The 26,131-nt window shown below is 44.0% G+C and overlaps 1 protein-coding gene across 1 annotated transcript in view; it reads right to left on the bottom strand.

Moving 5' to 3' along the window:
• Positions 1-3,208: 3,208 nt before the first annotated feature.
• fam222aa (family with sequence similarity 222 member Aa) overlaps positions 3,209-26,131 on the bottom strand; it is a 51,589-nt gene continuing 28,666 nt past the window's right edge. The window contains exon 3 of the mRNA XM_085475353.1: positions 3,209-10,383. Within this exon, the coding sequence (XP_085331479.1) occupies positions 8,915-10,383 (1,469 nt within the window). The 3' untranslated portion in view covers positions 3,209-8,914. The remainder of the gene's footprint in view (positions 10,384-26,131) is intronic.

Raw genomic sequence — 26,131 nt, 5'->3', positions numbered from 1 at the left:
TTTTGCAATCTTCTTTTGTCCAAATTTGGTGAGCCTGTGCAAATTGTAGCCTTGGTTTCCTGTTCTTAAGCTGACAGGAGTGGCACAGAATGCGGTCTTTTGCTGCTGTAGCCCATCTGCGTCAAGGTTTGACGTGTTGCACATTCAGAGATGGTATTCTGCATAGCTTGGTTGTAATGAGTGGTTATTTGAGATAGTGTTGCCTTGCTATCAGCAGGAAGCAGTTTGGCCTCCTCTGATCTCTGACTTCAAAAAGGCATTTTCACCCAAAGAACTGCCACTCAGTGGATATTTTCTTTTTTCTCTTTCCATTCTCTCTAAACTCCAGAGACGGTTGTGTGGGTTAATCCCGGTGAATCAGCAGTTTCTGAAATACTCAGACCAGCCCGTCTGGTACCAACAACCATGCAAAGTTCAAAGTCACTTAAAGCACCTTTCTTCCCCATTCAGATGCTCAGTTTGAACTTCAGCGGGTCATCCTGACCATGTCTGCATGTCTAAATGCAGTGAGGTGCCGGGAGGTGACTGACTGATTTGCATTAATAAGCAATTGAACATATGTGCCTAACAAAGTGGCCAGTGAGCATATGTAGTTAGGCTATTATCATAATAGTTATAAAGAATATTCCCTTTCTTTCCATGAAAAAAATACAATTCTACAATGTAAGATCTGCATTATCTACAGTGTTTTAAAATTACATAAAATGTATACAAAAGTCAAAATGAACCTTAATTTTCATAAACTCATGCAGTATTCCTGACCTCTGCAATCCTCATCTGCATCACTTGCAGTTCCTTCTCTGGCCTGCTGATGGCTGCAGAGCTCTAAATTCCTCTACCGCTGTTGCAAGTTGAGATTCCAGTTGACAGAGTGTTAGCCATGTCTACCGTTGTGACTCTAGGGCATCTATATATAGTATATTTTAATTATAGCTGTAAATAATCAATTGTGAGGGCTAACTGTTATAAAAACATATGGTAAAGTGAACAGAATGCGGTTCGCCAATGAAATATATTTTCCCACTGGACCTCAGGTCTTATTGATGCCCTTGGAAACACCTGGCCAGTGATTATGGGCTTTTGCCTTCCTAATGAAAGCACAAGCTGGCAACAATTTATGGACTGGTTCATTGCCTTTCACATTTCATCGTTACACCTCACCTTTCCCTATTTAAAGAGGAGCTGGAACGGCAATTCTCACTAATGATAACCAAAGCCTGACTGGACACCTCTTGTCCTTCTCCTCTCTCTCCTCGCTCACTGAGGCCAGCAGCGCTGAAGGACACAGGGAATCTCTCGCCACCTCAGAGAAGAGGCTAATCCTCTTTGCCCCAACTTTAACTGGGCCACTAATCCTCCAGGTTTATCTAAGCAGTGAGCACCTAGCGCTGCTGACAACTTGGCCTTCCCTCCTCTCTGTAGCCTGTTAAGTAGGGCAGGACTCGGTCCTGCGAGTGTCACTGTCAGCAACTCTAGAACCGCACACTTACACAGGAAGTGTGAACTGTTAACAAAATGGCTCACTCTCTTGCAGCATGTGCATGCTTGCTGCCACAAATGTGTCTCAACAAACCAAGTGACAGCCAAGAAGGATCATGTCGTAACTGCCCTTCATTTAGTAACCACACAAAAGGAAAAGTTGCCAGTCTCAGCAAAGTTTAAAGTAAACTAACCACCTTAGATACTGGCAGAACAAATTGTTCCGCTATTGTCTGGCCAGTTAAGCTTTAAGGTGTTCAGGCTGATGAGTGGATACTGAACTGGACTTGGGCCAGCTCATTCTTTCATCACCAAACAACAGCCCAGACTGTCTGATGACTTAAAGTACAACATTAATTGTCTGCCTGAGGTCCAGCAGACCAGCACAGAGAAGAAAGCACATATTGGTGACACTCCCACTAATCATTTCTCCAACTTTCATTGCAAAAGAGATGATAAATCGTTACTGAATGACGCTCTACAAGGGAAGATTATGTCAGGCTCAGACCTGAGAGATAACTCCAGGAGCACATTTTCTGCTGTATTCAGCCAGTGCTAATTGTCTTTTCGAAATAATTCCTTCCATGATCCCCAGTGAAATATTTCACCGCAGTGGGGTGCTTCTAAACGTAGCGAGCAATCACTTGACGCACCGGGCGATGAAGAGGAGGAGCCAGGAACATACTGGTTAGGCGGCGTGTGAGATGACCTTTCAGTTCATCTAAGATGAAACGAGGCCGCTGAACCCGAAATGATTCAGAGTGTCTAAACTGACAGGCGAGGGCATGGCCATGGCAGAGTTTCAGCCGGCTGCCCGGCCTCCACAGGCATCTCTCATGATTTATTGTGAAATTGCCAGGGACTCAATGTGGCGTGCAGGTGAATGAGTTTTGCTAATAAGAGAAGCATTTCTGCTCCACAGAGCTCTTTTTCTATCTGAGCGAGCGTGTATGAAATCAGTGTGCAGTCTCCCACTACCACACGCTCTGGTGGAGGCAGCTGGCTCATCAGTCTACGACTTATCTGATGTTTTAGGTGGGTGGAGAGGCTGGCAGTGAGGAGAGAAAAGAGAAGAAAAGTGTCAATATTGAGGTGTTGAAGGTACCTGTGTTGTTCAACATTTAGATTAAGTGTATGCTGAGTTACTTCGAGTGCTGGAAAATTCTCAACACACAATTCCTATAGATGAGTTGATATTAGACTGTTATATAATATAAGCGATGGAGTTAAATATAGTGAAAAAAACCAGTGTAAATGGTTTTTGGTGTTTTAACTGGAGGGAATTTTTCAGTGGTTATTTTATAGGTCTGTTCTTTCATTATGCCGCAGCTTGTGTGTCCAACCATCAAAGGAGATGCTTTCACTTTGAAAATTTGTGTATACTGTGACTTAGCCTGCATTTGTCTTTGCTTGAGAGCAAAAACATAAGAAAAAAAATCAGGCAGTCCCACATTATTAAATTACTGTTTCCTTTGTGTCCCAAAGCTTGCCTGGCAACAAAAGCACAAACCACACATGCGCCATGAACTGCGAGGCCTTACCGATGCTGCAATAGACTGCTGTAAAGGTGAAAAGGATTGTCGCCGCGGCATATGGCGGTGATGCACAAAGTGAATCCTAAGACTGATATGCTTATCTTCATTACAGCAAGGTCTTCTTCAGGGATTTTAAAAATTGTTTAAGAAAGAAGGAATGAAAGTAAGGAGTAATGCGGATAACAGGACAGACATAGAAGTCATCTGCTTTATTTACTTATGTCAAACAATAATACATAAGAGACGAGAGGTCAAAAGAAAACCAACCATCTACATTTAAAATAAAGAAATTTCAGTCCTGAGATTGACAAAAAGCAGGGAGAACAGACAAAATATCTACTGTGATCGTTGGGATGGAGGAGGGACAGTGGCAGTTTCAGCAAATTGAAGATGATGGTTGTGGGGAGATTAGGGGGAGATTGCAGAACTGGAGAGGGTAAGCAATCACTGGGATGCTTGGCTGTAGGCACATTCAAAAGTTGAAAACCCCACTACTAAAGGATTTTACAGCTTTTTTTCTTTTTTCTTTTTTCTTTTTAAATATTCAGACTTCTTAGTTCAAAATCTGAGTCTCATATATTATAATTTTTCCAAAAAAGAAAAAAGGAAGATATTCTTTACATATTTTCATCCTGAGGAGACAAAATCATTTTTAAACATAAATACAACACTGCAGGGAGAACAATAAGAGAGATGCTTTATAGATTTCCCATTTCCATATATATTATTTTCTCAAGGTTGCGGCACCCTCAGACTTTGGCAGCGTTGGTGCATTTGAGATCGTTCGGGAAAAACAGCCCTGTTTGTCCACAGGAACATTCGGAGAGCCTCACAAACAGTGAAAGGAATCAGGAAGAAAATAAGCAAAATCCCCAGACTTTTGAGTTTTGATTGGATACAGCAATATCCCCACAGCGTAAACAAGATGAATATTTGGAGGCCATAAGCTTTCTCAGCTGAACATACATACTTGTGGCGCTGAAGAAATAAAAACGCTCTTGGAATTATGCCCCGCTGCATTGCCTTTCAGAAAAGGGCTCCGAGGCTGTGCCTTTTGGGATAAAGATCCTGATTTATTTCTTCATCTGTGCTGATCTTTTACCTTGCGGTGCATTTAACAGGTGCTGAAAACAAAATTTAAATTCTACGGCGCTCACATGTGACCCATCCAGTTCTATCAGACAGCACTAAAGAGACAGCAGTGTGCTCAACGTTTGTGACAAAACACAGAAAAATCTTTTAATGGTATTGTGCAATACAGCAATAAGGCTGGTGGATTAACAATACAAGCCTCCTCAAAACCAACTGAACTATTGATTAAGGTATTTTCTTGCTAGGTAGGAGCCAAATGGAGAGGAATGGCCTTGTGGATGTAACGTTAAGGAGGGATGCTGGGAAGAACTCTGAGATGAGAGCCCCAGGGGCCCAAGGGCAGCCAGGGGACATGACTGAGGTTGACCAAATCATTGTGGAAGTAAGGGGGTGGGGGGGCGCTTGGGCCTTCTCCCCCTCCTGTCATCTGTAGATTAGAGCAGCGCCAAGACTCTACAGAGTGAGCAGCTGCCTATATATTTTTTTGTCCTTCCCTCCCCTCCCGTTCCCTCTCTTCTGAGAGTGAAAGAGCTGACCCTGCTTTGAACGACCCCGTCTGCTCTCTTTTCTTCTCAGCAGTATTTAAGGCGCATAATATGCAACTAGACCTTTACACTGGGTAAAGGTCCTCGTGGACTTATTGGGATTTACTAAGGGATTTTTACAACCAGCATAAGTCATTTCACCTTCGTTCTGCCCTCGGGCGATCCTTGAGAGCATCTCTCTGCCCTTGAAAATGTGTTAACAGTCAATATCGGTCTGTTGCTACAGCGATAAATTACAGATCCAAATGTCCTCATTCAGACTGAGATTTCTGTGTCATTAATAATTTCCTGGACAAAATATTTGTTGAAGTGTTAAAAAGTTTAAAGTGAAGTTTTTGTTTGTTTGTTTTTTTACTTAGGAAAATCAGATTGAGGCTCAATAAGTCTTTCAGCCAGAGAGGTGATTTCAGTTGGCCTTCAATCTGATATGTGACCGCAGAGCCAAATAGGGGAAGCTTCAACCAGGCACCAGGAATATGGCAATTATCCTGATTACTGATGCTTCGAGGCTTCTCTGGCCCCCAAATCCTTGCCCACATCCTTTCCTCTCTCCAAACCCCCCTTTTTTGTTTTTTTTTGCTGAGACCTGTCACATTGCACAGGACCCATCAGCCAGGCAGAGAACAACCATATAACCATATATAATCCAACAGAAAACAAATCCCCTCGATCAAACACAGCCCAGCCTTTAAAGCAGGCCTCTGAGCCCAGGTGCCAGGGTGCAGTGCTGAGGCCCTCAGAGAAGCCGCGGAGGCTGTGATTTAGCAGCCTCCCCCCACCCACTCACCCACAGAAAACCATTCTATCCTCCTCTTTAACGCCAGCCAGCCAGTCCTAACCTTCAGTTTGTTTAAGCACTGCTGAACCCAGTTGGCCCCGGACAACGGGAGGGTGGGCTTAGATAATGACATGCCATATGCCACTCTGCCTCTGCAGCTGAGTGAGCCATGGCTGGATCAGCCCAGGCACAAATCTATTTGAAATTTAATTCTATTATCCTAATATGGGCTAAGCGTCCATTGTCCAAATCAGGAACAGAGGAATGGACCACAGTTCCAGGGATAAGATGCATCCCATCAATAGAAGCTCATTAATGTGTGTAAAGGACCAAGGGGACAGACAGTTTGGAGCCTGTACATAATGAACGGTGGCCACAAAGGCACAGAGTCACCTTTCGCTAAATAAAACTGTTGTTGTTTTTAACTTTGTATTTTTCTAAATGACAAATGATCGTATTCACGTGGATTTTTTCTGTTTATTCGGCTGAAGTTGGCTTCAAATGGCCAGATTTCTCTCAGTATCTAAGAGGAAATCCTTTACTATTTGAAAGGTGTTTGATTTCAACCCTTTGACTGAATGAATACTCTCTGCTGGCTGTGTCCTGTAGCCAGACGTCACCCAATATTCCCATTAGTAGAGAGGCCTGGTGCCTCAGACCTCCACTGGTGGGAAAGGCCAGACACTAGAAGCTCCACTGCCTCAAGTGTCTCCTCTTCACTTCAACATCATGTGACAGGGTTTAATGCTTGGATGCCGAAGCCAAACGGAAGGGATTTTGGGAAGGGATGTATCTGTAAATCTGTCAAAATATTTCTACAAGACAGAAAATATGCTGGAATCAGACCGCGGCTGGGGCATTAAGCTGTTGAAACAACATGAAAAATTTCACTGGAATGTTAAAGAGGCTTACTGTGCAAATTTAAGCCAAGGGGCTTGGTACTCTTTAGACTGGAATCTCTGTCAGCGTTCAGATACAGTGGCATGCCTACGAACACCATTACCTCAAAATTTAAGGCTCATCGTTAATAATTAAGGGAAAAGATCAAATCATAACGATGCTTCTTCTTCTTTTAAATATCCGTCGCATTTCAGTATTAACGGTTAATGTTTTTCAGCAGTGCTGTCTGTCCCGTATCTTTGGATGGCCAAAGTGTAAACATTTAAAAGACGATCATCTAAATGCACTGCTACTACTACGTTTATCATTACAGCACATTATCCGAGCGATGTCACACACCGTATTCCACTCTGGGTCTCACAGAGCTGCTGTAACAATATCCCAAGCTTCCCACTGCCTTTTAGAGGTCACATGTTAAAAAATAATCACAGACTTCAAAGCCGAAATGTGGCTTCTGAATACATTTTTAAAGAAATTTATTTTACACCTCAAAACAAAAGATGGATAAGGATTAGGGATGTGGTACATTGGGAATGTATTGACAACTGTAGTTTACATTTTTTTTGGTGTAAGCTCAGAGAAAAAAAATGTTAATACAGTCATAATAATTGCACTTCATAAATCTAGACTAATGCCAGTATTTCCCCACAACAAAGCTCTGGTTCTTTCTTCCTCTGCAGTTAATAAATTCAATTTACTACTCAAATTTGACTGACAAAAGAAATGCTAATTTAAGACCAGAGGACTGCTGCACTGATCCAATTTTTCTCTTTCACTTGAGTCCCACTAGGCAATAAAACATCGCAGTAATTTAAGTGCAGTACATTCAAGGGAATCTCACAGTCATAATAAATATTTCACTGCTCTGAATCATCAAGTTAAGACTGGCCTCGGCTAAACGCATCCCAACCAGGGGCTGAAATGGACAATGAAAAGCAGTGAGCTTTGAGTCTCATTTCATCTGATGCCAGAGGACAGGGCATGATTGTTTTCATTTGTTTTTGTTTGCAGGATTAGGGGTGAATAGCACCCCGAAGATATGATCTCCATTTGTTTCCACCACTTTCTCATGATGATAGCACCTGACAGATGAAGAGGCTGTAGTGCTGTAAATACAGTCATAAAGGAGTCACGTGAGAAAATGCTCTCTAGCTCCACTGAAAATCTAAAGCCTCCGAAAATAAAAATTAAATAAGAGGGGTTGAATTTGCAAACCATCTCCCGTACATTATGCAGATATAATGTTTATGGGACCGGTGACTCAGTCTTTCGGTCTTGGTGGTAAAAATCTTGTAATGACAGAATTTGAGAAGAAGAAGAAAAAAAAAAGTCTGAGGATTTTGAAGAACACAAATTTAAAAAAGAAAAAGACAAAGCACGCACGCATGCACTCAGCCACATACACGCATTAACATACATGTAAGGTTATGCAGATAACCTCCCAGTCACATTCTTCATTGTAACAATTCTTTTTCTTGTAATGTTTTTTTTCTTTTTTGCAATGTTTTCTTTTTAAATAAGTATTTATTGTATTGTATGATTCCAGTGTTGGTTAGGAAAAAAAACAGCTCTCCAAACAGGTTCTTACAGAACCAAAGCAGCAACTATGCCTCACACCAGGACATAAGAAACTGCACGTCAGCCAGAGGAGAAATTATTAAGTCATCAAAACAAGAAGTGGAAAATAATAAAATTAAATTGAAAAAAAAAAAAGCAAGCATTTGAGACACTTTTCCCCATAGCAGCCAAATACATATAATATACCTACAAATATATCAAACAACAAAAAATAGGTTCAAGTTTTTCAAGTTTCTTAAATATATCATATCCAAACTACCCAATTCCAAACTTCAAAGTTAACAAAATTCAAGCAGTGCAATTTATGTATCAATTATTATAACAGCAATAATAACTAATATCGTACTAGCCTTTTAACTCAACCTTATGATCCTTGTACATAACACCCGAGTACAGCCTATAGTCTTCTCACTTGTCAGTACATGTTTTGTTTTTTTGTCTTTTGTACGTGTTCACGTGTGTGTACTGTTACAGAGTTTGGATTTTGAGAGCAGCCCTAAATATTGGCCCTTTTGTGACCATTTCAGTGACAACCTACACAGTAGCTTCATCCTTAGTATTTAGAATGGGGATACAAGTGGCTTATGCACTTCATGTCAAGCTATGATTCTGGTCAAAACAAGTTCAGGCATGAGAAAAAAACAAAAACAAGAAACAAAACAAAAACAGGAGACCAAAAATATAATTAATTCAAAATCCTATTGGCAAACCACAAGCTGGAACATCAGGAGAATCATGAAATCCCTTTTCATTCCCACTGGCAATCACTACCACTTTTTGTATTTGGGATTTCCACAGCCTACCTTGAAACCACCAAACCTAGGGCCACACAGCACGACAACTGCTCTTCTCTAAGCACCCACACTAGTTAAAGCAGTGGCACTCGCATCAACCCCCTGCCCCCCCTCCCAAAAAAAACATCTGGTTTTTTTTTTTGTTTTTTTTTTTTAAACTTGGAGAATCTTCACAAATTCACAACTCTTGATTCGTTTCCTTTACTTCCCCCTTTATCTGTAAACAGGGAGGCGGATGTGTGCATGCTGGTGGTCTAAGAGACGTGGCACAGACACAGTCTCGTAGCCTTTGCCAAGCATCTGCTCCTTGATGCAGGGTGGGTGGATGTCGTTGATCAGGTACTCCAGAGACTGCAAGCTGCTGCTCAGCACAGACGTGTTGCACAAGCTTTTGCTGGGCAGGCTGCAGCACAAACCTCCCCCGCTGTCTATAGCAGGGTGGTGATGGTGATGGTGATAGTGGTGATGGTGGTGAGGGTAGCCCATCTCTCTGTGCCCTGTGGCCGGCCCTCCGGTGGAGGTGCCCAAAAGCTCCTGGGGATTGTAGCAGTCACTGTCAGGTGTCACCAGCACGCTGTTCCACGGCGGCGCAAAGTACTGACCCACTGAGAAGTTTCCGTGCATACCCACGCAGTTCAAAGGGGAAGAGCTGACTTTGTCCAGCCCGCCTCCTCCACTGGCACTGGCAGTCAGGTGGTAAGGTCTAGAAGAAGAGGAGGACACCTGGGCACCCATAATCCCTCCTCCTGGAACACAAGTTTCCGGGGACTTGCTGATGGCGCCCCCTCCTCCACTGCCTCCACTGTACATGCGGAGCACAGCCTGTTGCTGCTGCTGTTGCTGCTGATGTTGCTGCTGCTTCTGCCATAGTATATAGTCCATACCATCTGCGTACACACCAGTCTTCATCGCCTCTGAGTTCTGAGCCGGCAGCCCCTGACCTGTATATACCATGTTAGCCTGGGGACCCATTCCTACCACATAGCCTCCACCGGAGGAGTTAGAAGAGACCCCCATGACAGCCGCGCCCTGCTTGGAAGGGCTGGAATTCGATGGTGCGGTGGCAGCCCCTTGACACACCTGCTGCAGAGCCTGGGCCTGGCAATGTTGGTTGATCTGGTAGATGATGCTCTGAATGGAGGGAAGGTTGGATTGCGTGGGCAAGGCCAGGCCTCGGCCCCCCGTTACAGGGATCACTGAGCCAGCTACAGTGACATTTGGGGGTACTGACAGTCTGGGGCCTTCTGGAGGCTTTGAGGGCCCAGTGTGGTATACCATTTGGCCATGGCCACTGGCTAAAGTGCTACTACTAGGGGGCGGGTATGGGGCAACAGCTATGTGGGCTGGAGAGAGCTTAGTCCGTCTGCCTTCGGAGTTCTTGAGAACACCTTTTGAAGAGACGAAGGTGGATGTTGACGATGATGACGATGACGAGGAGGAGGACTTAACAATAGCAAGGAGACCCTGGTAGCCCCCTGTGTGGAGGTGTGGGTAGGGACTATAGCGTTGGCCTGTGGTGTCATATCCATTTACAGTCCGGTTAAGGTGCTTGTGCTGGGGAACCCTGATGTTGGTGGGGAAGATCTTGATGGACAGCGGGCTGTTGGCTGTCTTCTGAGCATAGGCATCAAGTTCTGCCGCAGTGGGGTAGCGAGGGGAGTGTGTGGGCACTACTAGTTCACCTGCAAGACACAAAAAAGAAGAAAAAAAAGAATGACTTAAATGAATAAATGCCCGTAGAAGAAGCGAACAGCAGACCTGGGGTTTAATTACCAGAAATATCAAAGAGCCTGACAGCAATGGCATTCACAAAGCCGGGTCAATCAATTGTAATAACCACTGTTCTCCTGGAATAGTAAGATCTGGCAGCAGCACCACGGCTAGATTGAAAGCAGGTTAAAAGATGTCATCGTGACACAAGAGCAGGCGAATAACACAAGATTACAAACAGCAGAAACACTTCAGAGCAAACCCACACAGAGTTTGAAAATTGTAAATGAGGGCTGGCATTCATTTGCGTTCTCTCTCTCGTCCTCCATCTTAGCTTTCCTCCCATCTCATTTTCTCACCCTCCTGTGGAAGTTCATCCCTAGACAAATGGATCTTTTTAAAAACTCATTCTGTCAAAGCCTGGTACCTTAGGCGCTGTTAAATCAGTGCATTGTGAAATTAATTCGGACTCTCTTTAGCATTGAATTGGGTTAGCCTTGGATACCAGGCAAGGAGGGATGAAGGGGAGGGGATAAAAGCTTGTTTAATTGCAGTGGCACATTTGAGATTTATAAGTGCTATCACTTACTGGGTCTTACCCTTGGCCACAGAATTTTCACATTTTTTATTCAGTCCAGGAGTACATGAGAGGCCCTAGCAAAAACCTATTAAAAATCCATGGGGAATTAGTAGCCTGGTTAAGGTGAACTACATGAGAGCAGAGCCAAGTCCAGAATACTTGAGTGATATTTTTTTTTTTTGCTGAAAGTATTTGTTAAAAAGGCAGAAAAACATAAACTCAGTGATGAAATAAATCAAACATTAGTTTTACAAATGGTATGCTCATACGTGACAATGAAATATTTCCAGTATGAGGTTAGAGAAGTAAAAAGCTGGCCTCCGTATCCTTGTAATATAAATTGATGTTACAAAAACTACACAAAAATGCTTGATTGAACAGGAAAAAAAGATAAATAGACGCCAGTATAGCAAATGTCTTCCTCTTACTTTACGTCCAAATTCTCTCTAAGGTTTGACCAGTGAAACCACTCATTTCAAAAATCAATTGGACACTGGTGTTGAGTGAGACTGGCGATGGTCCTCGGTCGTTGAACCAAGGGTTGGCCATTGTGAACTGAGGTGGCAAACAGGAAAAAATGCAATTTCTAAAAACCCCACCATGTGTCATTGTTTGGGGGGGGGGGCACGGAGGTGAGGCACTGCAGTGAGATTGGATTTAAACAACATTATTCAGGCAATTTCATGGCTACTTAGCTCAGTGCAACAAAAAGGGTATGGGGGTGGGAAAAGAACTCAATTTACAAGCAATATATCAGCTGCCACAAATGACTTGCAACCCCTTCAAAAATGACTTTTTTATGCAAAAGCTAACAAAATGCACAAAAATTTAACTGCCGTAACTGTGCCGTCAGCAAATGTCCTGGCGACCCAAGGCAGTCTGCAGGGTGCAGGCTGTGACTAGGACTCACTCCATTTGCTTTCCGATTGCAAAATCATTTTAAAGAGACTCCACAGCCAAGTAGTCACAATTCTCATTTCTTTGCTCCCATTACAGAAAGCATGGGGAGTTCATTTCAAAAACCCTATGGGTCTCCAACTGTGAAAATGATTAAATCTACAAGATCCATATCATAAAAGAAATAAATTGGGAATTTAACAGCAGACTGGAGAAACTGTGAATATTCCAAGCCAAATTTAGTGCCTGAACTATTATACGCGTGTTGTTTCATCCGACAGGCAACATGCTTTCCAGATCAGAAACTCTATGGCATCAAATTAGGCTTTAAATTTTGTAAAAGAAAGAAAAAAAAAGTGCTGACATTAATTATTTAATTTTAATTTAGAGTGTCATTCTAATGGGCTTGTCTGAGTATGCCAGGCTAGCCTATCTAAGATCTAACCAACCTTACTGAGGCAAAGCCCTGCTTCCCTGGTGACAGCAGTGCCATTTGCTTTGATGTTCTGACTTGCAGAGGAAAACTGACAGAAGACTTATTTGCTCAGAAGAAAAAAAACATGCTCATTTCAAAGCACATTGCTGGTCCACATGCAAATGGATGGCAGCATTTTTTCTGATCATCTTTACATGAGGGCAAAAAAACATCTTTGATCATCACATGGTCTAAATGAGGAAAGATACTTGGCTTTCAGGCATATCAAGGGCCTGTGCCCTGCCGCCCCTATAAGCCCCCAGCTGCAGTATGCCCATCATTCCACCTAATTACTGCCACATGAGGAAAAAAACTATAAAAACAGCCAGGAAATTCATTAAAGGGTGGCTAATTCTATTCCTTCTCACTGACTGAGCCCATATTTTCCATGCCTGAGCCTGCATTTCTTCTGAGAGAGAGAGAGGAGAAAGCCTTCTCCCTCCGTCTTTTCCCAGCTTGGCCCTTGTTTGTCAATAGGCAGAGCCTTTGGCACACCAACCTGGCATCAAAGGGTTTCACACTTCACAGGCCACAGGGATTAGAGGCCTTTCAGGCCTACAAAACCCATCTCAGCTCCACAAAGGCTTCCGGTTATTAGAACCCATGGGCATAAAGGAAGAAGAGGAGGAGGAGGAGGCAAATGAGCATCTGGATGCTTCTGATTCTGGCTTCCTCTTTAAAAAGTTCCACGGTAAAAATTTTATAGCAAAGTTGATTACAGTAGCCTAAGTATGGCCACAAACCAGAGCATATTTCACTCTCATACACACATTGTTATTCACACTGTGTGTTTGATGTGCGGGGTCTCTGCATTTCTCTCCTCCAGAGCAGTAAGTCTATAAGTGAGGACATGGAGGTTAAAGGAGTGAGTCTCTTTTTAGGCTGGCGCTCTGTGACTTATTGGTTTAGGCTGCAGTAGATCATAGCAATGAGCAGCAGCATACAGATGGTGCGGGCTGATAAACACCCTCTGAGGCCGCCAGCACTGCCTCCTTTGTGCGAGCCCTTACCTCCTCATAAGGTGGGAGGGGGGGTTTCCTGCACCTGTGCACACTCTCTAGCGTGGTCGTGCATGCAAACATCATGCAGAAAAACAGGGGGAAAAAAATGGGGGGAGGCACATTCGCATGCATACACACACCTGCATCGGCAGTTGTGTGTCTCATTTGCCATCAGTGGAGCATGTTGTTATCCTCTGCTCAGCGCTCTCTCATGAAATGTAGGGCAGGGACAACAACAGGTGCCTGTGCGGGCGACAGCCTGCAATGCCTCCTGGGCTAAATGCTTCACACTCGCTTCATTTCAACATGCGACAGCCTTGTAAGGATTAATTATTTCCCCTGGGGATGGAAGAATATGCTATTTCCCTTCCTGAGAGCAGGAGGCTATGTGCACTCACAAGCACATGAAATAGCTCACAGTAAATGAACAGCAAAACCTGGGCAAGCGCTGCTTTGAAAAGAAGTAAGAGCGGAAAAAAAACTTTCACATGAAAGGAATGTAAACAAACCAAGCATAGTGTGATTGAACTGCATTGGAGATTAGATAAAAGCTCAGGCAAACACATGCATTAGTACTGAGAGATCACGCGCCAGGGAGCGGAGATGGCAGGGAGGCAATTAATGGGCTGACCTTCGTCCTTAATCACCCAGTGCCTGGCACACAATGCCCATGTGTCAGAGCAGCACATCTCTAAATGCCACCCCTCATTAGCACGATGCACGCCGTGAGAGAGGGGCTATCTGTGCAGTGCTCCACTCTCCAGCGGTCAGACAGAGATAGCAAGGCAGGGATTGGATAACATGGCAGCACAGCACTGAACTGAGCTGCAATAGGCCATGATATGATCTAGAAATCCCATTTCACTTGGAGGATGGGCACTCTCCTTTCTCTCCATTTTTGATTGGCATGAAACTCCCCAAGCGCAACGTCCTTGGTGTACCCGGTGCTGTCACTGTGATTGCGTGTGTGCTTTTTGTGTGATTGCTCTGTGTGTGTGTGTCTGTGTGCATTTGGTGAAGGGGGTACCCAATTCTGAACACTCAATTAACACTCCTTTAATTAGCCAGCAGTACATTTTGAATTCTGATGAACTAATTTTCTTGGTGTGACGGTGGAAGAGGCGGCAGAGGGGGGAGGCCTGGTAAAGATGAGGTCCACTGGGTACAAAACAGCAATAAAGAGGGAACTGGTTAGATTAGACTGTAAAAAATCCATTAAATTCTGTGCACTTCTTCCAAGTGAGAGGTCAAATTGTGTTGATCACAAGAAGCAAAGGCAGACAGAGAGAGTATGAGAGCATGGAGTTAGGTGAGGTGAAAAGAGGAGGGGTAGCAGGGGAGAGGAGCAAAAAAAAGGAGAGGAGATAGGGAGTCAGAGGCTGTGCGAGAGTGCAGCACCAAATCCAGAGGACCACGAGAATGCTTTGCATTTTAATTAGAGGTTTAAATGAATAAGCGGAGGAAAAAGTCTGAGAGAACTGCCTGAGATGCCCTTGCTCCCATTTATTAGTGTTCCAAGTGTTCTAAAATTATGAGCAGGTTGGAGAAGTTTCTTCTTATTAGCGGAGAAAACGCTCCAAAACATCAAAAAGCCCTCAGCATTTCCTCACTCACTCCTGCAAAGTCTACGTCCCTACTTACCACACGCTTTGATCCCCTCTGACCATGCACACTGGTGAGCAGGGGAGAAGAGCGCTTGTTTAGATGAAGGAAGAGGACCATTTGGTTGAACTGCAATTAGGTTTTCACAGAACAACGAGTGTGTAATACACTCAGACTACGGCCAAACAAACAGAGCAGCCTGTGATGAGGTTAGGGCAAACTACAGGAACAGAGATGACCAGGAAGACGAAAGAAAGCGAGAGGTCAGTCTTAGTTCAGCACCCGCTACTTTCGCTGGGAACCATTTCCCCTCATAATGACAGTCCACATTAAGTAAAAGCACGTCCTCGAAATACTCAGCATATATACCGTAAACCTATATGCACTCATGTGTGCTGGGCCTCTTTTCTTCGCCTTTGCTCTTCATTTATCTGGGTTGTCTTTTTGAGGACTGGGCTGGCGGGATGCTCCTTTTCCACACTCTCGCAGCCCATTCCTGCACTAATGTACAGTCAGCCATTAATCTCACTGTAATAAATTTATTCAAATTAATAATTCATGGCAATTCAAATCCTTCACATCACAATCTCCCAGCTTGGAAAAGGTTTGACCTGTCAAGCACGGGGCAGGCTGAACAGCATTGTCCCTTGAAGGAACCCTTGACCTGTGGCTATTGTTTATCTCTTAGCAGATAGAATCAGCGTCCCTTAACTTGCTGTAAAAGGATGGGCAGGCTGGGGAAAGCCAGAGGCAGCTTCACGTCCTGAACAATACCTGCCTTGTGCTAATGGAGGTGTCATCTGGCACAAGGCTGATTAGTCAGCGATTACAGCCAGGCCTCAATTGCCGTGACAACTGCTGCAAACACAATGGGCCCTGATAGAGCCAGCTGTTTGGTCCTCTGCAATTAACCCTGCATCCCACTCGTCTCCGGCAGAGCGCTGCCTCTAATTGACTATCGGGCACACAAAGCAGGGGCTTTCGTCCAGACCCCCTGGACATAGACCCCCGCCCCTCTGCCGAGGAAGAGATGATAATAATAGAGGCGTCCTGTGGACTCAGCCGCCAGTCAATCAAAGCCTCGGTGCCCCACAGGAGCTTCCTGAGGAGAGGGAGAGAGCGGAGGAAGCTCATGTATGAGCCACTGATCAACAGGGTAGAGCAGCCTTGCAGGGGGGCAGACATGTTGAATATGCCCTCAACCAAAGTACTAATCAATTCAAGTGCACGTGAGGGGAAAGGAAACCCTGCTGCTTGCTTGATATCAAAAAAGCATTTTTTTTTTACAAGCACTCATCTCTCTCTGTTCATCTCAAGGTTGATTTTCTGTGCAACAACACAGGGAAGGAAAAAAAAATCCAGGCAATTATTTGTCAGGCCTCTGCTATCTATAATTGCAAAGATAAAAATCAATCACTGCAATGATTTCTCAGAGGATAGAGCTGTCTGAATTCAGCAGCTGCTTGTGTCATCACAATCATCAAACAAATGCATATTGTGAGGCAGTGGAAACAAAAATGTGCTCACCAGATAACTCTTTTCTAAATACTTCATGACTTATTGATTGGATGTTTTTTTAATACGACTTTGTTGAATCAAAATCGGTTTATTTAACGCAGCTTTTTGTTTCCAGTTGCCGTCACTTTATCAAACATCGCACACAAACTTACAAGAAAATTATTTCTCTAATCAAATTAATTTCTATGTAAATAAAAGCAGTAGCTGGACAAGATATTTCAACAGGGGATACCATACTGCACTGCATATTGGGCTTTTAACCTGCCAACATGTTTCACAAATAGCAAAGCGGATAATGAGAATGTTAAAGCAATCTGCACACTGATCCTTCACAGGCACGCAGGCATGGCACCATGTCAAAAATGGATTTAATTGTTAAAATAGATTTAAGCAAAACTTGGACAAAACTCCCACATTTAATCTTTCATTTCATTAAAGACAATCTCATCCAAGATTTAATCTATCTATTTTCCACACAAGCAGATGGAAGAAATACTAAACTGAAAGACTAATCTGGGCTTCCTCCTCACTGCAGCATGAGGTCATTTGTTTAGCCTGCAGTGAAGCGGCACACGTGTGCGGTAAATACAGTACGCTGATACAGAGATGGGGTCCACAGGTACTGGATAACAGTGAAAAGGAGCAGCAGAAAAACAGAAATGTTTTTCACTTTCTGTTCCGCATGTTGTTACACGTTTTTTAATGTTTTACATATGCGGCTAACGTGTCCAAATCAAAACTGCTAATTGGATTTCTATTATAAAGGTTTCTACCAAAGAAATGTGAAATATTATACCATCAGGACACTGTCGTGTTTACATTTTCTCATTAGAATTTATCTCCAAAGCCAGATGTTACTGAATCAGCTATGAAAATTAATTAGCTGGTTTGATGTGGCAGCCTCATGCTCCTTCTAGACAGACCTGGCTTTTATGGGCTGTAGGGGAAATTACTGAGAACTGATTGATCCTGAAGGACTCCTCTGTACACATGGCCTGCCAGCCAGACACACACACACACACACACACACACACACAGATCCCACTAACAACTAATTCTAATATTTTACCCTCCCGATGAAACTGATGTTTTTTCTCTTTAATAACATCAATAGCAATTCATCAATAAAATCCATAAATCAGAATTAGCTTCAAGCTAACTGATTTCTTATTAAAAACCACCAAACAGGTGAATAAACACAATTTAGTCTGAAAAAAGGACAACTCTCAGCCTGAGTGTGTTGACCTCTAAAACCCACCACTCTCTGAAATAATAGCATTGCCCTCTGACCCATAAAAAAACATTGACTCTCCCTCTGCATGTCTTTGGATCTTTTTTTCACCGCTTTCTCTTGTTTCTCCCCATCCTTTTCATTTCTTTGTGCTCCTCTCACGCTTCATCCCCCTCTCTGTCTTTTCATCCTCCTCTCCGTCTCCTCTGTCTCTTCATCCCCCTCTCAGTCTCTTCTGTCTCCCTCTCTGAGTAAGTGAGTTTCATCTGGGGTGCTTGCCGGGCGAAATCACCTCAGGGCGAACACTTTATTATCTGTAGTCAAAGCGTCACCACAAATACCATTCTACACACACAAGTGTCACTTTCCATTTGTCTGCACTCTGGCTGCATTAGCAGAGCCTTGCCAGCCCAGAGCCTCATCTCAAACGCACCCAGCAGAAGAAAACTAACAGCGTGGGAAAGCACTCGCCCTGCATTCCTGCCCCATTAACACCACTGGCAGCACCAGAGCAGACCTGCTGCCTCTCAAAGGAATTAAGACATTATTATCAACACTGACCTTTCTGAAATATCTTACAATATGACAAGCTATTTAGGCAGGAGCCTTAGAGTCTAGGGGAAGATATCTTAATGTGCATGAAAGGGAACTAAGCAGATGAGCCTCCCTTTAATTCCGGAGATCACTGCACATGTTAATTACTAATGATCTAGCTGAGAGTCTGGTCAACACAACACCAGTGGGTAGTTTAGTCCTCTTTGAGCCGCAAAGGAATGCAGGCCGGCAGCAGCCGTGTCAGGCCTTTTGTAGGACACCCGTGCACCAAACAAACAGAAAAACTGGGGCAACATGTTTACCTCACACTACACGCTGAATTTCATAAACAACAACAACAACAACAACAAAATTAATTTAAAAAAAAAAACACCCAAACAAAAAGAACAAGCTCCGTGTTTGTTCCCATGACAGCCAACACCAAAAAAAAAAAAAAAAAAAAAGGCATTTCAATGGAAGAATAACCGTCCTGAATATTTCACACTGTGAAGAGAGCTGCTCACAGCCACAGCGTCATTTCAGGAACAAGTTTCACCAGGCTCTTTCCATTTGCAATAATTTATGGGGCTGGATGGGCAACATAATAGATTAATGGAAAAAAATAACTATATTCATCGCAAAAATTGCTTTCTGTTTAATAATCAAGGCCTGCCAAAGGGCTTAGTTGAGTGCACGGTTCTGTATAGAAGCAGGTTCTGTGATGAGCCAGCCCTCAGGCCTGCCTGGGCCACCCTCATTGTGCATACAGCATGGTCTAGAAAGCAGAGCTTTATCAGCAAATACCCCGAGTCAGCACAAGCAGCGGGGTGGTTATGTGCTGCGACTGGCACACCAGCCGATATTGTCATGTGCGATTAGGCCTGTGCTCATGAGCCTGTGAACTCATTCCTATGGCATCAAAGTCAACTTCACCTCCTACTCTCCTCCATTTACATCCATTCCTCTCTGCTGCCCTCTCCTCCTTCCTTCCCCAGGTTCTTCCCATTTTACATTCAGCCCTGCCGCTTCACAGCGTACCTTCAGTGAACCTTGTGAAAAGCTGTGCTCTGCTGAAAACAGATAGAGAGGGAGAATAAAACAGCAGGTTAAACTGGTTTGATTTCCAAAACAAATCTCGACAGCTTAATTAACTCCAGCCAAAAGGGTCATCCACAAGTTAGAGCCAGCCAGAGCAACAAAGGAGCAGACGGCTCCAGTTGTTTTGTTTTGTCTTGGTACACCTCTCCAGATGACAAGGCTGATAGAGAGGAACAAAGCACAGCTCACGGAAGACAGAAAGACAAACTATGAGGCCCGTTATGGGGAGACATCAGGAAGAGGAAACAGAGATTAAACCATTCAGCGATGAGCCAGAGAGCAATGCGGGACACAGAGCCAAGAAAAAACCCCAACAAGCTAAAAACCTGACCTGAAAGATTTATGTCAGGCCCTCCTTGTTCTGTCTTTAAGAGAATATGCCACGCTGTGACACCATTTTCTCAAAGGGCTACATGTACAGCAAAGAGCCAGCAGCATTCAGAGTCATGCACAAACACAAATGGACACAGCAACAACACACACACAGTTTTGGAGTAAAAAAGAAAAACCCAGAGGTAAAGATCGTAAGCACATAAGCACAAGAAAAGGAACCAGTGCACAGAGCAGAGGAGACGGGGAGGTAAGGGAGAGAGAGCGGGAGAGAGATGGAGAGATGAAGGAAGGCTGGAGGGGCCTGGGCAGGCCTGTCAAACTGGAGGAAGTGCTGGTGCGCAGGCCTGCAGGTAAATGGAAGAAGAAAGGCGCCTGCAGGCTGCCTGAGGCAAGCCTGGGCCCTTCTGTTCTATCATTTAGGAGACAAGTCCTCCACTGATTCCCAATTAATATTTAACACTGCACAGACAACAAGGCAGTACACATGCCGAGGAGAGGAGAGGAGAGGAGAGGAGAGGAGAGGAGAGAACCATTGAAAGGACATGCATAAATGAGAACGTTGTCAAAAAGATTAATCAAAATTTGTAAAAGATTTAATGTCAGTGGAGTTTTTGAAGGAAGGATTTAATAGATGCAGTGTTCTATAATGTTAACCATCGCTTAAAGCTGAATGTTTTAATGTTTATTTTTCATCAATAAGGCTCCATCTTATCCAACTATGGGTCTGTGGTCAAACTTAAAAACTTGTTTTAAGTATTAAAGTTCAGTTCAACGGAATTCAGTATGCTTTATTGGCATGAATGATGCACAACTGTGTCAAGGAACCCCGTCACCAAAGCGACAAAATTAGTTTATATAGTTTATGTGTTAAGTTAGATCGATGACACCTTAAAGTTAACAGAGAAAATGAGATACAAATGCATTACAAGAACATTGTGAGTAGATCGTCACCCACTATCTTGCTGGCGAGATTCACCAAGCAGTCTGAGTGCAAGTGAAAGCACCATTAGATGATGTAACAGGTAGTGTAGAAGCAACATACTGACTGCTGTATGGTCTTCGCAGACCCATGGCTCTTATTCATTATTATTTAATAGATTCATTTTTATTGCATAAAAAGAAGTGACTATAGGCCACTACAAACTATTACTGATATCAAATTTGAGTTGTATTCTTGCAAGTAAATGTTTTGTTTCTTACTCAATGCACTCCTCTAAATGAAACCTGTATATTTGTATCACTGGCACCATCTGGTCACTGCCATGATCAATTTCCTGAGAAGCCACTTTCATTTGAAGACCAATCTGACAATCTGAGTTTGCAGATTGTCCTTTGAATTGTGATTGGTTAGGGGAAACTGATTCTTGGGGATAGTCTCTAAAGTCTTTAAGGAACCATGGAAGAGGGTTGTAGCAAGAGGTCTAGGATAAAACCTTAGGGTCAGACCATGGCGTCAAATCTTTAACTATGTAAGTAAATATTCAAATATGAAGATCCTAAAATGACAAAAATGGGCTTCATTAGAATGAGTAAACAGCAGACTGCAGTTAAATGTCCCAGTGGAGCAATGATTTGATTATTGTGCTGTGGTCAGTTTGCACTCCCATGCTCTCTCTGCCAAAACCTCTGCACTGCTTCGGCAGAATGAAAAACCAAAGGCAGGAGTGGTATTAAAAGTGCATTTCTGGTTCAAACCAAAACTACACACTGCTAATGGCTCTCTAATTTCAAATTGCTCACACATGACTTCTTGTGCATTTTCTAATCATGTTTACACCCTTCAAAGAACTTGTGCAATAACATACTGATCAATAAGTACTCTGTGAATCTCAATAATAGCTATGAGGTTAAAATGCGTTGGCTAATTCACTTAAAACTAAATGCTGGTGAATCCTCCAAAGAGGACTACTTTTATGCAAAATATTGCCAGTTTAGTAGAATTTAAGAAGGTAAATAATAATATCTTGATTTAAACTTTCGAATCTGCTGTAGTATTTTCATTTGGATGAAGCAACTAGACAGAAATAGAGCAATTAATGGCTTGAAGTTTGGTTAAAAAATAACTCAAACTTTTCTTCCAACTCGCACACTTTTAAAGTCCAATTACTGGACCAAAATTCCGTTTTTATTTTAAGTTTTGTTAAGACGTCCATGCTCAAAAACAAAATATCCTGCCAGGAGTGTGCCAAACCTCCTGAACGCCTCTCACAGCCAGGCTGTGCTGGGTTTAGCTTTATGAAGACACGATCATTTCCTGTGGGACAGCTAGAGCTTGCAGACACTCTCTGTACCCTCGCTCAGATCGTCCAACCCACCCCCACTTTCTGGCAGGCGAAGACAGAGGGTGTCGCTGCCTTGCACCTGGGATGCCCAAATGCCAGCTCGGAGGCTTTGGAACAAGGAACCTGTTTTTGAACCCAAGTCCTGCTGCGACCAAAACTACACCAGAGTCCCTTTTCCTCAAGCTCACCTCTCAAGGCAATAAGATTGCTTCACCCCCTGTGTTCACAGCAGAAGGCAGAGGGCAGAGGGAAGGCATGGCTCTGCTGGATGTCACCATCCGGAAATGATTCTCTGTGTGCCAGCAATCAGACGCCAACACGACAGAAGAGGCTGTGGTATGCATGAGGTAAGATATGTACAACTAATATCATATGGCCGTCTCTCTGAAATAAACTGCGACTCAAAATTCTCCGCTTTTCACAATCTAGCAATATTACAGAAGTGCAAATTACACAATCAGTGCAGCTATGCAAAGCCAGCGATTCCTCAAAATGAAACTGCATAAATAGGAATCGTGGATGAGTTATGGAGGAAGACGTGGATAGCTGTCAATCACCTTGCACTGTAAAAAACACCTCGTGACCTCTGCTTCCTTGCTGCAGACAGTGGAATAATGACAGTCTCTGTGGACCCTCTGTGGAATTCCAAATGGGAGTTAGAAATGAGGTAGTTCAATCAGCGGGAAAAGGTCAAGTGCATGCAGATTTGCTCTCCCTTGCAGTCTCCATTCCTTTTTTCCCAGTTTCGCTTTACACCCTCCAGCCCCCGCCACCTCCAGGGTACTGAGGCAATCAGGGTAAAGGCTGTTATTTCTGCTGCCGCAAGTGACCACGTTTAAATATTCAACTAAAAAAGTCCCTTCCCTCCCCTTTCTTGCCAACTCCCCCTTTTCCCCCTTGGATAGTAGTTGTTGAAGTATTGTGGTGCAATTTGATACGGCCAGCTAATTCCACTGTTATGTCTCGTACTGCCTCAGACAAGTGTGGAGGAGAGGTGGCAGCAGGTCATTACCTGAGCATATTTCCCTCCCAATGGCAATGTGGCTTAGGAAGAGAAGCAGCTAAAAGCAAAGAAAACTAATGGCCTTGGCAGCTCTGCCTGCAAAAGCATGGGGCTATTAGGAAAACTACAATCCCCAGGTGTACCTCTATGTCATGTCCTAAGGCTGTATGTGACAAGGCCAGGTTGTCTCTGTCGATCAAGCTGGAAGAGGGCCGAACCTGGCCTGACATAGCATGAACCTGGGATACCAAGCCTTCTGGGAATTTTTCATCTACACCTGGCTGATTGGCACCCCCGGGCCTCCCGGGTGGTGTCACACAGGGTTATGGTTGCAGGTGTGCTTGTGTAAATGTGTGTGTACACATCTCTGCTACAAGAAAAATTCTGGGCTGTACAACAGTTGATTGAAGAGTGGCTTTAGCTTTAAATAATAATTTAAAAAAGTAGCTTTATGTTTTTGACATAAGTAGAATTGCGTTCATCTTTAAAGGAAAATCATTTTTGTTTTAATTAGGCTTAGGTGCAGTGACACCAAAAGTAATTATAAATCACCATTGTGTGCTCATGAGTCGCAACCAGGCCCTGTTGAGGTTAGAGACACAAGGGAACACCCAGGTTTAGCCCAAAGTCTGATCCAATCATTGGACAAATATGGGAGTGGCAGTAAGCTGTTTTGTTAACAAGGGTACTGTAGCATTGACAGCATGTCTGCACAAAATGTGCAAATATGCACACCCATTTTGACAACTGCATCATTACAAAATGTCATGCTGGCACAAACGCAACTGCTAAGGAATGAATAAACAAATTAAAACCTGCTGAAATTTGAAAAGATATTATTTTGGAAAATAGCCAGCAGAAATACCCCCATCAACTACTCAAGTGAAGGATTCTGGACCTGTTATTCTCTAGCTGACATGCGACAGAGTAATTGCTGTCTGGGCAAGAGGGGAGGCAGGGTAGTGGTGGGGGCTGCTGGGCCTCCTGTCCAGCCATCTCAGTGTTCACTGGACTGGTCCGCCTCCCGTTCCCCTCCGAGAGCGGGGCTTTAACACTCACCCGTGTTCCCTGGACCTTCCGGACCACATCGAAGGATGATCAAGGAAAGGAATGGGTGGAGAGGGAGGTCACCACCGGCTGAGGGTGGCCAGGGTCAGTGGCATCCATTCACCCCTCTCCCCCTGCAGGGCCTTTCTCTCTCATCTGCCTGGATGGGTGCCCTCTCTGTGGGGCACAACACGATGAGAGGTCCTGGCTCCGCTGCCGTCTCTGCCTTTCATGTCTCCATATAGGGCAGTGGTAGATAGACGCGGAGGGGGAGGACGAAGGAGGGGGCAAGCTACAAATGTCACCCATAAGGGGGGATTTAATTAAAAATGACAGGGGCTGGCGCTGGAGAGTGCAGCCACATATGTGCGGAATTTGGGCGCAGTGAAAGCAAGTGCCTATGATTTATAATTCAAGTAATGCTCCGCACTCCTTTTAATTCTACGGCCAAAGAAAAAAAACTATCAAAAGGCTGCCCTGTGAGGCTAATCCAATATGATATTTTTAAGGGCAGGCGGTCAATAGCTTTTTGAAAAGCCAGCTTCTCTGTCTCCCTTTCTGCTTCTCTCTCTCTCTCCTCTACTTGTCTGTCTTTCCCCGTCTCTCTCTCTGCTCCTGCCTCCTTTCTCTCCCCGCTCTACAGTACCTCACCCCACCCTCCTGAGCACAGACACAGAGCGGGCTGTGATAATGGAAACATCCCGCTCTCCGCCTCCTGTTTCTCCTGCTAAGCTCTGTGCGCTTGGGGGAAATTGATTGTCTGGCGAGCCGATCTGAACACTTCCAGCTGATGGTAGAGCCAGTTAAGTCCTTTTTTATTGAGGGTATGAGGGATTTTTAATGGGATTCAATAGGAGTCGCATCAATGAACTGTGCAGCCACTCGGCATCTGCATGCAGGGGCTTTTTCTAAAACCCTCCTCGCCCTCTTATCCCAATGCTCTGCCACCCCACCTCCACTTTCTCTGACACTGAAGGAAAGCAGATGCAAATGACAGAGCTCGCCTCTACCTTCGCTGCCACGTAATCCCCCTCCTGCACTTTTACTTACTGTCCATTTCAAGGGTGTATTCTTATATTCAGCTTCCTGTTGAGAGCCCTGTCATTTTACCCACAAACCCTTTCCATTCTGGCACAAACTTGGCCACGACCAATCAGTCATGGGACCTGCTCAGCATGGTGACCTGAGTGTGCCCACTTCTGCAGCCAGACCCACTGTCTGCTTTTCTGCAGCCTTTCTAGGCCCGGACAAACAATTGCCTTATTGAGGCCAAGTGGTGCACGATGGTGGAAATCCAACACTTGCCTCCCCCTCCCTCCAGTCCAAGGACAGAAAGGAGGTTATTATGTTCAAACATCCTCATTATGAACCTCAAGTCAGTCACTGCGGTAGTCCTTCAATCAAAGGGTTTAACAGGTGGAGAAGGAGAGGGAGTGACAGGGAGAGTTAGACAGAGAGGGTCAGCGAGAGGGAGGGCAAAGGGAAAGCTGGAGACTGTTCTTTTTCTCTATTGATTTGAGTCCTGACTCCCACTGGCTGCTCTTCAATAAAGGACCTTGAGAGGAAGTGGGCTAATCCTGCAAAATTGGAAGTAGGGAATCGATTAAGAAGACTGCTGAAGACTCCTTCCATTTCTCTCCCTTCCTCTTCATCTTTACCTTCACTAATTTTATTTTCACAATTTCTCCTTCCCCCTCCCCCTTTCACTGTGCCTCTTTCTCTAAAACCTCATTAGCGATTTGTGGTTGGTTCACTAATCTAAAGAGCTAACCCTTCCAAATGCACCCAAGGCTTTGTTTATCTCTCTGTTCCTCCCTGTTTCATGCACATCTATACACCTCCATATCCACACAGACTAGAAAAAACAACAAAAAAAGTCTGAGTACATATATTATACAGTCACCTTTTTGTTTATGATTCTTCTCTCCTCTGCATAAGGAATTTGGAAAGTGATGCTGAGCTGAAGAGTAGCTAATTGGACAGTGAGGAGCTGAAAAAGAATTTGGGCAGTGCTTCATTTCTTCGCCAATCAAGAGTTTCAAGCCTTTCACAGGGCTAGTTAAAGGCTTGATACAATGCTCCTCTGATGAAGAAGCCCAGATCCTTCTATTTCCACTAA

The sequence above is a fragment of the Copadichromis virginalis genome, linkage group LG12 (genome assembly GCF_057382275.1).
Source record: "Copadichromis virginalis isolate Kocher_CV1m ecotype Utaka linkage group LG12, C_Virginalis_male_GT1.1, whole genome shotgun sequence".
Lineage (NCBI taxonomy): Eukaryota > Metazoa > Chordata > Actinopteri > Cichliformes > Cichlidae > Copadichromis > Copadichromis virginalis.
The sequence above is the reverse complement of the archived record's forward strand: the minus strand, read 5'-3'. Positions and strand labels throughout refer to the sequence as shown.